This window comes from Sorex fumeus, unplaced genomic scaffold, assembly GCF_029834395.1.
Source record: "Sorex fumeus unplaced genomic scaffold, SorFum_2.1 ptg000036l, whole genome shotgun sequence".
NCBI classification, from domain to species: Eukaryota; Metazoa; Chordata; class Mammalia; order Eulipotyphla; family Soricidae; genus Sorex; species Sorex fumeus.
In genome coordinates, this window is record NW_026606093.1 from 4512601 (window position 1) to 4528897 (window position 16297).

The window sequence follows — 16297 nt, forward strand, 5'->3', positions numbered from 1 at the left end:
GCAATGTTTATGCAAATTTGTCAAATTTTTCCACTCGCCCCACTGCTGTATTTTTCTAGAACTGAGTCAAGGGAAGAGACTCGGTGGCCTTTGTTTTATTTGCCACCATATCCTTAGGGGTTATCTACAAATGACTTTGATGATGGACAAAATAATTGATGAATGATTCGCTTCTTCCATAATTCCGTGTTATGAAAGCAAGCCTCTTCCTGTTTTCTGCTAAGATGCAGGTTTACGATTGAAAGGGAAGGTGAAAGAGAGTCAAGGGCTGGGGTAATAGATTGCAGATGTCACACAGGAAATGCTCCTTGGCCAGAGTCCCAGCCCCCTTTGGTGACTAAAGGCTGACAGGCAAGTGGGAGGGATCTGCCAGACTATGGGGTTTGGTTCCCTGGTTCCGAGAATGCCCCAGGGACTCCCAGGAGGGGAAAACAGAGAAAACAGAGACCAATGTGCAGTTCTGTGGAAAGACTAATGGCTCACTCCACCGGCACGCTGGCCAGAATCATGCCCCACAAGCCTCTCTGGGTTATTTATGTCTTTTTCTCATCTCTGCTAACAAAATGGGTTTACTTTCTCCCCTTCTTCTAAGCAGCCAGATTCCACCTGACCAAATGAAAGGATTCCGTAACATAAACTGGGTTCTAGCCTCAAAACTAATATCCAGTTAGTATGCATAAGGCTTCAACTAATCACCCCCCCACCCCTACTCCTTGGAAAGTCCTCACAGCAGGGCCAGATAAGCACTACAGTCAAGAACACAGTTTTCAAGTTTTTAGGAATCAGATTTTGACTCATAAATCTAGTAATCTAGTAATCAGGCTAGACTGCCCTGCAACCTGGGGCAGGAGAGACAGTAGGGGAGGTGACACACTTGCCTCGCATGCAACCACTCTGGCCACCACCCTAGTGCGAGCCCTGGTTCAATCGCCGGCAATACATATATCCCCTAAGTCCCACCAGGGCTCATTCTAGAGCACAAAGCCAGGAAGAAGCCCTAAGCAATGTCGGTCATGGCAAAAAAAATAGTGTATTTCAATCTTTGTACACTTATGTGTACCCATAAAATGTTATAGCAATTCATACTAGAATGTTACTGTGAGGCCTGAGAAACATCAAAGTATATTTGAATATTTTTGAATATTGAATATACTTGAATATTGAATGTAGTCAAATGTTACTGTGAGAAGTAACTGAGAAAAACTGAAGTACATATGTACTTGGCCTAGTACACAGAAGCATTCAAAGTTGGATATTTTCATGCATATTGCTTAAATTATGGGAAGATTAGGCAATCCCTAAAATGCACTCCATCAGAGGAATTAACTGTCAACTCTTGGGAAGTCCTCATAGAAATCAGAACTGTAGCTTGGAAAATGTCTCTCCCCGTACACTGTGCTGGGATTAACAGCAGAAGGTGTTAATCTGGCAAGCGCAAGTGTCCAAACTGAGGAGGCTGAACATCCTCAGGGCAGGGCTGGCTCTTTACTTTGTGCTGGATATTGGAGACGTTCTGTCTCAGCTATGAAGGGAAAACACTCCCTCTAATGATCACTAAGGTTAAACTGGACAATTCCAGGACAGTGTCCAGAGAAGACAAAATTGTACTACCTTAGGGCGGAAAGATTTCCATTATTTTAATAAAAAAAAAATCAGCTATGCTCTGCTGAAACTAATTCAACAAGAGGTTCCTCTTAACATCCATTTCAGGAACAGGACCACGGGCACAATACAAAAATTTCCAATATCATAACTTTCCAATACTGCAAGTCCCTGGGTTATAATCCCCCAGTGAGATTGGTTTCAAGTGACATGCTAATTAAGCACTTTATGTATTTCTCAATTATTTTAAAAGGAAGACAACACACACCTTGCCTAACCCATACCACTACTCTGTTTTGTTCTGGTTTTTGTTTTTTTGTGGATACATGCCCTCTAGTGCCTGAGGGTTATTCTTGGTCCTGTGCTCAGGACTGACCTCCATCAGTACTTAAAAAACAAACTGTGGTGCCAGGGATTTGAAAGTGGGGTCAGACATGCGCAAGGCAAGCACCTTACTCCCCTACTATCTCTCGGCCCCCGTACACCATTATTCTGAGGACTGAAGAACACATCTGACATCAAGAGTACTTGTAGACTTGCAGGCTTTTAAAACAATTCAGTGATAATATTTCTCTCCAGATGAAAGAAAATTGCATAATTAAACATTTATTCTGGCCACAACAACCTTTAAAAGTTCAAATCCTCCTCATTTACAGATGAGAATGGAAGATTAAAGACTAACTCATCCAACATCACATAACTAACTAAATCCAGATCTGTGACAACCGAGAAGTGATCAGAGGGGTCAGAGAGAACACAGGGCACTTGCCTTGTTTGACAGCACAAAGCACAAACCCCAATCTGAATGCCAGGTGCCACATGCGGTCCCCTGAGCTGCCAGAGCACAGAGCCAGGAACAGCCCCGAGCAGTTCCAAATGTCATCCAATCTCCAACCATTCCCTTCAAAAAACTGAAATTTTAAGAAATGCTCACAAAATAGGAGCAATCCCAGTCACTATGTATTAAATGCTGCACATAATGTAAAGGCTGTATTCACTGGTCCCTGAACAGAAACAGAAACAAGTCTTTTCCCATATTTTATGTTTTTCCTTAAAATAACTTTTACTGTTTCATCTTTTTCACATTTACTTAGGGATTTCAGAGTTAAATAAAAGCCTAGAGTAGATGGGGTATGTGACCCAAACAATAATAAACAAAAAAAAAATGTGATAGGGAGGGGAGGAAACCTCTAATCACTAGTGGAGGGACACTGAGGTAAAGTTGAGTCTGGAGCGAGAACACTGAATCCTTAAAACTCTGTTCTCAACCGTTTCGTAAATCACCAAGGAAAAAATTATTTTTTCTAGGACAGCTGCAGAAAGGGCAATGGCGATCAACTGAGAGCAGACTATGCAGGCCAGTTCAAAGGGCAGGAGGCTGCCTGGCAAGGCCCAGCAGCCTGGCTGACATCCCCCTGGCAGGTCTGGGCCCGAACAGCACCACCTTGCTGGGCCTGAACACTGGGCTACACAACTGGATCAAGTGCCACCTGGAGTAGCCCCATCTCCTAGTGCTATGGACGCTCCCTCCCCACCCCCGGGGTCCCATCCTACCCACAAAAAAAAAGTAACAAGAAACTATAGGGAAATTTTGTAATAACACTCAAAAGTTGCTCAAAACTACTTGCTGTTGAATTCAAACATGAGAAAATTGCTTTAGAAAAATGTGACCCTTGTCAAGTAGCACCAAAAAAAGAAATGAAAAATAAATGCTAATAAATGGGCAATTACATTCACCTCTTCATTGAGACGGACATTTTTGTCATCTGAGGTACTGTGATGTGAATCTTGTTAATTAGGGTTTCGCCTATACAGTTTCAACAAGACTGATACGATTTGTAATGAGATGACTGCTCTCGGAACAGCTGCCCTGGGAACTTAAGAGGGGCAAATCACGAAAACTCAGGTATTCCTGGACAGCTAAAAACAAATATAAAAGAATTCCAAACATGACTACAAGTCGAATCCGTGTTCACTATGAAATCGGGAACCTCACAGACCATCTGTGGGAAAGCTAACTAATGTGAGCATCATTTGAGACAGGCGCAAGACGGAGAATGCTTTGCCAAGGGGCAAAGCCATTTATTAGACTGTGACAAGCTTTTAAATATCCGCATTACCATTAACCAACTGCCTCCTTCTCCCTTTGCCCACCTGCCGCCTGCAGCCACAGCTATTACGGCAGCAAACCTGGAAGAATCCTAACTCTTAACCAATGGCGCCCTCTTCTGACACTTTTAAAGTAGTGCAAGCACCCAGATCCTGAAGAAATCTCATTTGCACCTGATATTTCCCAGAGAGTTTGACATCTCTGCAGTTCCCTTCATAAACCTAAGTTTATATTTATACACGAAGAACCATCTCATCCAAATTAAGACTCTACCTATGAAATTCCAAGCATTTTATTTATTTTAAACTTATTTCGGGGGAGCTCCCCTGCGTGCCTTGGGCATCTGGAGGACAGTTCTAGGAAAATAGTGCTGCTCAGGTCCGCAGCTGCCAGGAGCCTCCAGGGCACCCAGCCGGTGGTCAGGGGTCACTTGGCAGGGCAGGGTGGAGGGCATCAGTCATATGGTGCCGGCAATCGAATCTGGATCTTGTGCATCCCAGGCATATACAATTCAGCCCTCAGAACTATCCCCCTGCATCTCCGAACATTCTAATCACCTACAGAAATTAGTTGATTTTGTTTCAAGAATTATGACAACAACTAACCTGCAGAGACCTTACTGTGAAGCAAGTACCAAGCACGAATCAACTAGTTAATCTTAATAACTTTTTGAAATAGGCACTGCTATTTTCTTTCCTCTTTTAGATGTGGAAAGTGACAACGAAGTTATTTAAACAACATGTCCAAGAGTATGCACCTGAGAGTTAAAAAAAAAAAAAGAAAGAAAAGAAAAGAAACCTGAAGCTAAAACCAAGTAGCCAGCAGGATCAGAGCTTTAACTATACCCACCCAAAATATGCCTAGGAAGCAGAGCAGAACAAAGCTGCAATTAGAGTAAGATGACATTTTTTGAGAGTGAGAATTGTATGAACTGCAAACACATACTTAAATCTCCAAGTTTTCAAAGTAAACTGTACCAAAGCAAAATGTCAGGCCAGTTTTAGTCATTTCCTATGCTCCCCCACTTGAAGATTTTGTCTTCTGGGTAGCACTGTAGCACTGTCCTCCCACTGTTCATCGATTTGCTCAAGCGGGCACCAGTAACATCTCACAACAAATTGTGAGACTTGTTACTGTTTTTGGCATATCGAACACGTCACGAGGAGCTTGCCAGGCTTTGCTGTGCAGGTGAGATACGCTCGGTAGCTTGCTGGGCTCTCCGAGAGGGGCAGAGGAACCGAACCCGGGTCGGCTGCGTGCAAGGCAAATGCCCTACCTGCTGTGCTATGGCTCTTCTGAGTGGGATGCTTTTACCTCTTCTTTGTATTCACTTTCTTTTTTCCAACCCTGCCCTCACTGAGGTAAGCTTTGAGCCTTTAAAAGGGAGAATCCACATTGTAGGCTTTACTTTCCGTTCATAAAGCAGTACCGATCTATTTCTAATCAAATACTCTACTGAGTACTTTAAAATCGCTTTACATTAAGACATTATAAGTATTTGTTAAAAGTGATGTATTCAAATAGCATCAATTCCATCTCTTCCATCATTGCAAAAATGATAGATATACTTATCTATCTAAAATTACTGTTTGTATTCCTACCTGAGCGTAGAGCCAACAGATAAATTTAAGATTTATGAAAACACTAATTCGTGACAGAGAGAGAGACAGAAAGATAGACTTGCTTGGGCCACACCAGGCTGTGTACAAGGCTTATCCTGGCTCTGTGCTCAAGGATCACTCCGGGCAGAACTGGGGAGCAATCTGGATGCTGTGGACTGAACCCGGCTTCGCTTGTGTGCAAGGCAGGTGCCTTTACCACCATGTTACCTGTCCAGAACACTAGCTGTATTTTTAAATACGAAGGCACGTTATGTGATCTGTAGCTAAAAATGAGATCTATTTAGAACATTTCCAGTTCCTACAACTTGTCTACTTGGAACCATACATAATATCAAAAGACAAAAACACTTAGTAATCCGAACACAGGGTTTACTGTAAGTAAAAATGAAAGCTTCATTTTAAATTTTTTTTTTAGTTTTTAATTGAATCATACCCACCATCTGACACCCAGCGCCGTGTAATCCCATCAACGGCCAAGACCCAGAGACTATAAAACCCAGCTACCGGAAGAGAACAGCGCAGAGTCTCCTGCCCCTGCGCCTGGCTGTCCTCGCCAGGGCCCCTTGGAGGGGGCTGGGTTGAGTGTTCCTCCCTGCCCCGATCAGGGCTCCGGCAGCCGAAGACCTCCAGAACCAGCCACCACCATGCTGAGACCATTCTCCACACGCATGAAGGTACCGCAGAGGAACAAAGGCATGCGGTCCCGGGGCTGAGATCTCCAAGCCTGCTTGGATCGAGGCTGAGCATCCTCCACCCAGATCCTCCAAATTCCAGTAGGCAGGGGTCACACCCACCATCTGACCCCAGTGCCGTGTAATCCCATCAACAGCCAAGACCCAGAGACTATAAAATCCAGCTCCCGGAAGCGACATCTTATTATCTCATTCTTACTGTGGACAACCTGGCAGGTTACAGAATGTAACCTGCGCACACGGCAGAGTCTGGCAAACTCCCCATGGTGGACCCAATATGCCAAATACCAGTAACAATGATGGGTCTCATTCTCCTAACCCTGAAAGAGCCTTGAATATGGCACATTTTAAAATCTCAGGGCTAGGACGAAAGAGAGGTTACTGGGGCCTGCTCAAGGCAATCGAGGAACAACAGGATGATCATGATCGTGAATTGAATCACTCACTGTGAGATACACAGTTATACAATTGCTCATGACTGAGTTTCTGTCACACAATGATCTAACACCCATCCCTTCCAGTGTACGTTTCCCACCATCAATGTCCCTAGTATCCCTCCCTCCCGCCACCACCAGACAGCCTCTATGGCAGACACCCTCCCTCTCTCACTCTCCCTTTCCCCTCCATGCCCTTCCCTGAGTATTTCCCTCTTTCCCTTTCAGGAACTATGGTTTGCAACACTGTTACAGAAAGGGTATCATACATATGCCGCCCCCCCCCCTTCAGCACTCAGCCCTTGCCCAGAGGGAGGGAACTGTACTCCCCCCCCCCCCCCCCCCCGACCGCTCTGAGGCAGCTTCCAACCCTGCTCCAGTCCTCCTGGTCTCTTTTTTAACTGTTTTTGGATATTATTCTAATATATGTTTCCTTTTTTTATTTTTTTTAATATCCCACAAATGAGTTGAGAGCTTCATTTAGCTAACATTTTACACTGACCTTTTCATTCACACTTTTCTATGTAAACTTAGAAACACATATATAAATAGTAAATTTCTATTTCTTTATATAAAGATACATAACAGACACTTTTCTATAATTTTTTGTTTTATGCATGTTTATATATGTACATGTTTATATATGTGTTATTTTGTGCATGTATATATAAATTATAGAATAAATATGTGCTATATATTAGCACTGTCCTCCCATTGTTCATCGATTTGCTTGAGCGGGCACAAGTAACGTCTCCATTGTGAGACTTGCTACTGTTTTTGGCATATCGCACACGTCACGGTTACCTTGCCAGGCTTTGCCGTGTGGGCACAATACTCTTGGTAGCTTGCTGAGCTCTCCAAGGGGGGTCGAGGAGTCGAACCGGGGTCGACCCAGGTCGACTGTCTGCAAGGCAAGCACCTTGCCACTCACTGTGCTATCGCTCCGCCTTGTGCTATATATTATGCATATATGTTTATATGTGTATTTGTGTGTATATTTACACACACACACCACACACACATCCCCTATGAACCCCAACTTCTTTACCTCTGTCTGCAGTATGGCTGCCCTCTGCTCCTTGGCAGTCAAGGACTCCTTCAGCACTTCGATGTGCTGCTTACTGTCTGAGAACTGATTGGTGAGCGTTTCCAGCTTTGTCTGGAGGGCGAGGAGTTCCGTGTCCTTCCTTGACAGCTCCTGCTTCACCTGCCCAATCTAGGGAAGAAAACACTTGTAAGGGAACCTGAATGAAACCTCCTCTTCTGATTCAGGTCTTTGACAGGTGGGAGCCATAAAACGGGAGACTAGAGGCGGCCTTAGTTTTATGACAGAACAGAACGGATTTTTTGGCACCACCTAACCTCAGATAACTCCCCGGCCACTTAAAAGCTTGGTCGATCGTTTTTTAACTTCCAGTTTTTATTTATTATGTAATCTAACCACTCACTGAAATTCCTTTAAAAAGTGAAAAGAGAAAGGCCCAATTCCATTTTAGGCCTGTGATACAGCAGTACCCACCTGAACGCCACTATACGAATAAAATAGCTTATGTTATTAAGTCAGACCTCTTTAGAATATAAATCGAAATTAGTATAGATGCAATAGAGAAGGGAAAAAAACTAATATTGCTACTGAAAATTAAATTCCGGGGTGGAGAGATAGTACAGCGGATAGGACCCAGTTTCGATCTTCAGCACTGCATTATCAAACCCCAAGTCCCAGCGAGAATGATCTGTGAGTACAGAACCCAGAGCCCAGAATAAGCCCTGAGCATTGCAAAGTAAAGCGAAAGACCAAAATAAAGAAAAGAAAATTTAATTCAATAGCTACAACTGCATTTTAATTTTCTCATTTTCAAGTTTATTTTAAAACCCCTAACTTAAAAAGCAACTTTCAATGTCCTAAAATGTTATAAATATTTATTTTGGGGGGAAAAAATCTTGTAATATTGTTAATTTAGGTGTACTGACCTATAACTTTTTAAAAAGATACCTAAAAAGTTATATCATCTAGATATAGCACACCAACTTGATGGAGAGAAGCATATAATCTAAATAATGCACAAAACCTTATTCTGTAAAAATCTGCACTGTAATTTCAGTTTAAATTACTGTGATAGTAATCCACATATCAAGAGGTATAGGTCATTCTTCCACAAACTTATCTTAAACCAAGAAAGCATTTCAAATATCTCCTATGCATTTCTAATGTTTCCAAGAATTTTTTAAAAAGAACCTTTTATTGTGAAAGTAAGCCAAAATTAGACCAGCTTTTACATTTTTCACATTGCGTTTATAGTAAGGTAAAGGTAAAGGCTCTCCCGTTGATCGTCGATTTGCTCGAGCGGGCCCAGTAACGTCTCCATTGGAGACTTTGTTGTTACTGTGTCTGGCGTATCGAATACTCTCAGTAGCTTGCCGGGCTCTCCGAGAGGGGCGGAGGAATCAAACTCGGGTCGGCCATGTTGGCCGCTTGTAAGGCGAACGCCCTACCCGCTGTGCTATTGCTCCAGCCCCCAGCTTTGCGTTTATAGTACATAACAGTATTTGTTTTTACATTATGTAAACTACCTAGCAAAACAGCTGAGCACTGGAAGACAGATAACTGGAAGAATAACTACTACAAGAAGTCATTTTCAGTAAATCTAATAAAATGAAAAGTATCCTCTTATCTCTAAAATTAAATCTAAAGCATTTTGATGATAATACCCTGAGTTTCAAGGGACAAAGCTTTTTCAAGAAATAGGTAGTATAAAAATTTTTGCTTTAATTAAAATTCCGTTTTTAGGAGGGCTTGGGACAGTGATGGAGGGAAGCAGTGGAGGGAAGCGAGCTCCTTGGTGCAGGGTGTGGCGTGTGGTGCTGGGGTGATGTCCGCATGAAAAGTGTGATTAATGGTAGTTGTTTATTTGTCTTGGGGACACACCCAGGGCCCGGGAGGGGGCTACTCTTGGCTCTGTGCTCAGGAGACCGTATGGGATTGCAGGCTCAAACCCAGGTCAGCTGCATACAATGCAAGCGCCCTCCCGCTGTGCTACTGCTCCAGCCCCTGATCAACAGTATATAAATCTCAGAACCTCAGTAACAGTGATTTTTAAAATAAAAAAAATATTCTGGAGATGAAAAAAATGTTTAAAATTAGACTTTTAGGGACTATTCAAAATCTGTTTCAGCAATAATATTAGCATTTTCCTTTTTTGCATAAAGTCTCTATTTACAAATAAAGTTACTCATTCAACAAGTTTTTCTGTATGCTTATTGCATACAAAAAAGTACTTGAGAACATCAAGGGAAGATAAACGTAAACAGCAGCTATTTTCATTCTATGGCTCCTATTGACTCAGGAGTTGTCACATACTATAATGGTCTTTCATGACATCCTTTTAGTAACATAAATCCACATTATTATAATTTCACCCCAACATATAGTTGGCACTAAAAAATACGCATGCTGTATGAATAAATATTCCGAAGAAATATATTAGCATTACCAACTGCTCAGCTAGAGGGGTAAGTTAAAAATTACTCAAACTCGGGGCTGGAGACATAGTACAGTGGGTAGGGTGTTTGCCTTGCACATGGCCGACCCCAGTTCGATTCCCAGCATCCCATAAGGTCCCCTGAGCACCGCCAGGAGTAATTCCTTAGTGCAAAGCCAGGAGTAACCCCTGTGTATTACCGGGTGTGACCCCAAAAAGCAAAAATAAATAAATAAATTACTCAAACTCCCAGTTACCTATAAAATCAAAACTATAAAAATCTCAGTTTTCTCATCTGCATCTGTAAGTAATCTTCAAGTAATACAATACTGACCACAAAGACTGAGAAAATCAAGAAATCTTAAGTGGAAAGATGCGTTTCAAAGCACCCATTTTCCTTAAAAATCATAAGCAACAGGCTTTGCAGTCATTCACAGGTGAGGATGTGTCACTGAGTAATTATCTATGCAAAATGATTTCTTAATCAGTAATATGGAGGGAGCAAATCCATAAAATAATGCACAGAATGTTTGTCCTGTTGCTTGCTATAGCAAAGAAGTTCATAAGAGCTAAGAAAAAGAAGTTACAGATCAACTTCTCATCCAAAATATGCAAAAGGATTATACACCTAAATATTTCAAAGTACTCTATGCTATAAAGTACTCTGTAAACAGCAAACACAAAATTAGCACATTTTTTTATAAGCTGCATTCCAGTCTTATCCAACAATTATTTTCAGAAGCAGTTTCTTCTGGAACCAAACTGCTCACATAAAAATCAAATTCTGCCCCTAGCTGTGATTCCTAAGCACCACCCTGTTATATCAATTTCCTCATCTACAAACTGGGGGTTATATTGCATTTATCTTAACAGGCTGTAAAAGGCGCTCAAGTGTTACCAATTTCTTTTTCCTTTTCTTTTATATTTTGAACGGGATTTTAATTTCTTTAGCAGAATCCTGAACTACATTGAGCACTATTTTCGACAGAGTACTTTCTTTACCAAAGATGATTTTATGTGGAATTATCTAGTAGATCTGAGTTAGCATGCTATCTATGTTCAAAGAAAAAAAAAAAACCTGAATGGGACTTAAAAAAAACATATACATGTGAGAGGAAAGCACTTCACTAAAACATCTGCATACACTAAAACCTTAGAAGAAAAAGAGAGCAGTGTTAACTTAAATCGACAAATACTCTGTAACAGGAAAGGAACGGAGGGGGGAAAAAAGTTGTGAAGTACCACCCATACGTTGACAAGTGCAGTGAATAACCAGGTATGTCAGACTTCCAGAACACGGTGAGGGCTCACCGCAAACAAAGTGACGTGTGAGTCAAACTGAAGAGGAGTCAGTTGAAGGGCAGAGCAGGCTGGTTAGTGCTAGAATCAGGCAAAGCTGCCAACCACAGAGATGCAAGTGTAAGCCACCCGGACGGACGGACGCCAGAACCAGCGGGCCCCCGCGGTGCATCACTACACACAAAGAGCAAATCTTACGGCAAAGACCTCAGCCTGAAGACCAGCCGCTCTCTTTTTCAGCTCCTCCCCTTGAGCCTCTTTCGAACTTAGTTCCTCCTTCAGTTGCTCTACCTGTCACGACATTGTTAATTCTTTTTTCACTTAGGATGTTAATTTAGCACTTCTCTGCTTTTGAGCCAGAGCAGCAACTGGAAAAACAGTAACTTGCACACACAGCCCAATCTGTTCCCTCTCCAGAAGGCCCTAGTCTCTATTGCATAGGGTTATGAAAATCATCTGAAATTATCAGCAGTCACACCGCCACACATGTTGCTCTCAAACTAGGGTGAAAAATTTCAAACTGATTCAAACTTGAATTTGATTTTGCTTTAAATTCTGAAATTAACATGGAGTTGGTAGTAGGCATGGGAAAGATGCTTAAAATAATAAAAAACCAACTTACGCATGCCACACAGAGAAGTCAGAATCCAGTAACGTCAGTGACTGTATCACTTCTTTAGTTTTCAGTTCTAAGAAACTGATGAACTCCATGGGATATTGAGGGGAGTCCCCACAGAGGCGCTATTTATTTTCTAACTGACATTCTATAATTGCAATGATTTTAAACCTGATAAACTGGTAGCTGTAATAAAATAAAACCCCAATTTGCCTAGTTACAGATCCGACTAAATGACTACATATATATGAAAGATACACTGCGATGGAGTTTTTAAAGGCAGGCTGGCATGTCTCCACGTGGCTCCCGTTTTAAGGTACTTCTACCTGAGTAGTGCAGGAAAGCAACAAGTGCTTCCTCTCTGAGGGCTTTGCATTATCAGCTGTAACCTAGGGCTGGAAAACATGATTTAAGCCACATCGTGGGGAGAGAAGGGAAGTGGGAGGGATTAGAATGGCTTAAGGTTTTGACTTTTAAAATGCTTCACAAAAGGCAGACAATCGTCACGCATAGTAAGAAAAATACATTTGACGGGAAAGCTAATAAGTCATCTCAGAAAATATAAAAACGTTAAAACGGTGACAAGACATATTAGCCTTGGGCAGGTAATTTTTCTCTCAAGCAAAAATTAGACATCAGTATACAGCATCAGTAGTTTTAAGTCTAATTCTGGAAAAGTTCCATTTGAAAGTATTATGCTACAAGCAGTGTTCCCTTAAGTCTGATCTAAAGAAAAGCAATAAAGTTCTTCATGGTCACTAAGGAAGTAAAGCGCCGTATCAATATTACAAATTCCTTTAGACAACATTACCTTGTTTTTCATAAATTTAGAATGACTCCGATAGACCTCCATTTGCTTCATTTCTTCCTCCCGTTCTTCGGTGCTCAAAGCCCCATTAGATTTCAGCATCTGAATTTCCTCTTCCAAGTCTCGAAGTCCACGCTCCATAGAGGAAATTTTTGAGTCCTGAGGAAGGTCGTTGATTTAGTTCTTAAGGCATCCACAGGTATTAAATTTAACATAAAACAAATGCGGAGAAAACTTGCTGCTGAGAACTGTTCTCTTAAAGTTTCCTCTCATTTTATGTTTCACAAATTTCTAATAAAACATCCTGTATGAATAATAATAAAACACTTCTACCTACAAATTTTACAAGGGAACTTGGGGAACACAGCTGGCCAAGGCCCAGCGTCCCAGCCTGAGGGCGATGGCCAGGCGGGGTGGTGCTGAGAGCCAAGAGCGACAGCCAAGAGCTCCAGGGTGCAGGGCCGAGGCGCCATGAGGTGCTGAACCAACAAAGCACATGCCCACACTGCGCGCTATACGCCCAGGCCCTCCACGTTTGTATTTCATCATTTTACTCGTGGCTCTCCTTAAATGTTTAATTTCTGCATCCAAAAGAGGTGATGAGGGTAAGAGAGCTGTAATGATTTACAAAAACTTTATAAATAAATATTGGAGGAAAAGATTTATAAAAATATTTCTTTGGAGCTTCTTGTTTTCTTTTGTTTTGTTTTTGGGGAAGGTGGGCAACCAGTGGTTCTCAGAGGTTACTATTTCTAGCTCTGCATTCAGGAATTCTTCCTGGCAGTGCTCGGGGGACCATATGGGATGCGGGGGATTGAATCTGGGTCCTCAGTGTGCAAGGCAAATGCCCTACCTACTGTACTATAAAATGGTTCTTGATCAAATTTCCTTACTATCGTAAGTCTTACAGCATACAGAAATATATTAAAGGATTCATAAGAACTTTTAGATTTGGTATAAGGAGGGGATATATTTACCCCTGTCTTCCTTTAAAAATATCACAAAAGAAGCTGGATAACAGAGCAGGTCTAAGGCACTTGCTTTGCATGCACCTGATCTAGGTTCAATCCAAGCACCCCAGAAACATGCCCCCCAACCCCCCTGGAGGCAATACAGGAGTAATCCCTGAGTGCAGAGCCAGATGTGAATCCTGAGTACCACCAGATGTGGCCCAAATACCAAAAAAATCAAGATAAAAAATTCTTCCATCAATTTATTCAAACTGAGTTTCATATTTACTCAAAATTAAATACGAAACACAAAAATATACTTAACCAGGACTTTTATTAAACTGCTTAAATTTAGTGGGTCTTATTCAAGCCCTAGGTCCATCAAGAATGAATTGCTTCAATTGTACTATGTAAAATTCATTTTCATTTGTGGGGGAAGTGGGGAGTCTCCCAAGTGGTACTCAGGAGACATGGGGGCTCCATCGACTGCTGGCCACTAAGCCATCCACCAAATTCAAGGACCCAAGGGTGTGATGCTGGTGGGGCCCTCGAGGCTGGGGCTCTGAGAAGCCCAATGTGGGCCTCCAAGACCACACCCAGTTGGTCACAGAGGGAGCCCAGGGGACCATGTGGGACAGGAACTGAGCCCAGGTTGGGAGCACACTCCTGATCTCCAACATCTGTACTATCTCCTAGCTCCTGAAATTCACTTTTAAAATTATGATACATCTGGGCCAGAGAGATAGTACGGGGATGAAGGCACTTGTCTTGCATGCAATTGACCCTGTTTCTCAAAGCACGAGAACGGCTTATGATCCCTGAACATGGTCAGACGTCACTCGAGAGCAGTCAAGAATACAAGAATAACCCCTGAGCACTTTGAGGTGTGCTGCCACCCACCAACACACACACACACACATACACACACACACACACACACACACACACACACACACACACACACAAAATCTTCCTGAAAATATAATACAGGCCCTCAAGAATGATTAAAATACCAAGCATTATGCCTGCAACTACTGTGAAATGAAAGAATATAAAATGTGTCTCCCCTGATGTTAGCTAATAAAAGCAATGAAAGGAAACGGCAGAAAGAGAGCATGTATTTCTAGCACCACCAGCGTTCATGTGAGAGAGCCTCTAAGTTCAGTCTCTAGCTCTACCTCTTAGCCAGTCTCTATGCACCCCCCCCCACCCTTGACTTGCAAGAAACAGGGTCCATCTTCTTCCTATACCCCAGCACTGACAGAAAGGCAGCACTTGACAACGTCTGCACCCTCACTACCGAATAATGTACCACAAAAACCTCACCCCATAAAGGCAGCCTAACTGCAGATCTGAAAACCACAGTGCAGGTACTGACTGTCCCAAAAATCAATGTCCCCAGAAGACTCTGAAATCAACTCGACCATTACTCAGACTAGTTTACTTGAGGTCAGTCATCAGTCAGAAACCTCCTTGGAAATGACTAACCTCAAGTAAACTAGTCTGAGCATGTGTAAATCACTTGGTAAATAAGTTCCTTATCATCATATTACTCCGTATATCCCCTGACCTGGGTCCTCCATCATTTATCAACCAGTACTACTAAAAACCCTCTGCACCATGTTAAATTTCTGAGAGAAGCTCCAGCAGGAACAAAAGGCCAGGAAAGGAATTTCAAAGAGGCCCATCAACCATTCCCAACTCTGCTTCCGTGGCAACCTCGCAAGCAAAAGACTTTTACCTAGGTAGAAGCCCCTTGTGGAGGCAGGCTGGAAAACCCCTATAAAAGCCACCTTGAACAAAAGAAGGGTGCGCATATGATGCCCGAGTCCATGTGCTGCTTGTGCCCACGTGGTCGAGCATATGTGGTGCCTGAGCACCTGTGTCACCCGCATCACCCCTCTTGAGATGTGCACTTTCATGCTACCTAATCCCACCTAATGCTGGGGTGTGTGTAGGGGCTCTCTCTGCCCTTGGAGAAGCCTGCAGTCTCTCTTGAGAACTCTCTCACTTTCTATCTCTCCTTCCCCTTCCTAAGAACCTCCAAATAAAATCTGTTTTCTTACTTTACTGCTCCTTTACTACTGAAATTCTTTTCTGAAAGGTGAGACAAGAATCCTGAAACCCTGGGTAAGGCCTAGGACTGACTTTCCTTTTCTACAAAGAGCAAATCCTCACTCCAACCTGAGTCTGCGGCTCCTCAAGAAATCTGGTGGGTGGGATCAACTCCCACACTTAGAAGACCAAGCAGATGTCAGGTGTGGCTTGAAAGTCACCTGGTGACCGGTGTGTGTGGGGGGAGGGGAAGAGGTGGGTGGGGGGGGGGGGGTTTCGCAACTCCAGCCCATGCTGCACAGGTGCTCACCAGTCCTAGCCTTCCCAGCTGGTCCCGGGTGGCAGAGGCAGATCAGGAGGAAATGACAGTCTCTCTCCTCCCTGCCTCACATAAGCCACTGTGGGGGGACCTACCTACCCCCCCAAAAAAAAACTAGTTACTGGTAAAAGTATTAAAAATCATTACTTTTGATAACCTCCACCCCTGAGTATACTTCTTTCTAATATTCGGTGTGATGAAATGGAATAGGTTAAGCACTTCTGCTTCATATTGCACTATGATGGCTGTTCCCAGAGATAGCACACACTCGTGCTCCTCTTTTATAAAAGGCACACATGAAAGTTTGTGTT

The 16297-nt window shown here is 42.7% G+C and overlaps 1 protein-coding gene across 6 annotated transcripts in view; it reads right to left on the minus strand.

Annotated features, from left to right (window-relative positions):
• The window catches only part of ERC1 (ELKS/RAB6-interacting/CAST family member 1), a 490300-nt gene that overhangs the window by 342586 nt on the left and 131417 nt on the right, over positions 1–16297 (minus strand). For 2 of the 6 annotated variants that reach the window (XM_056117812.1, XM_056117809.1), the window contains exons 5-7: positions 12666–12821; positions 11446–11529; positions 7509–7676 (exon numbers count right to left, since the gene is read on the minus strand). In XM_056117812.1, coding sequence (XP_055973787.1) covers positions 7509–7676; positions 11446–11529; positions 12666–12821 — 408 coding nt within the window. Of the gene's footprint in view, positions 1–7508; positions 7677–11436; positions 11530–12665; positions 12822–16297 lie in introns of all 6 variants that reach the window. The other 4 variants (XM_056117811.1, XM_056117810.1, XM_056117813.1 and 1 more) reach the window with 2 other exon arrangements.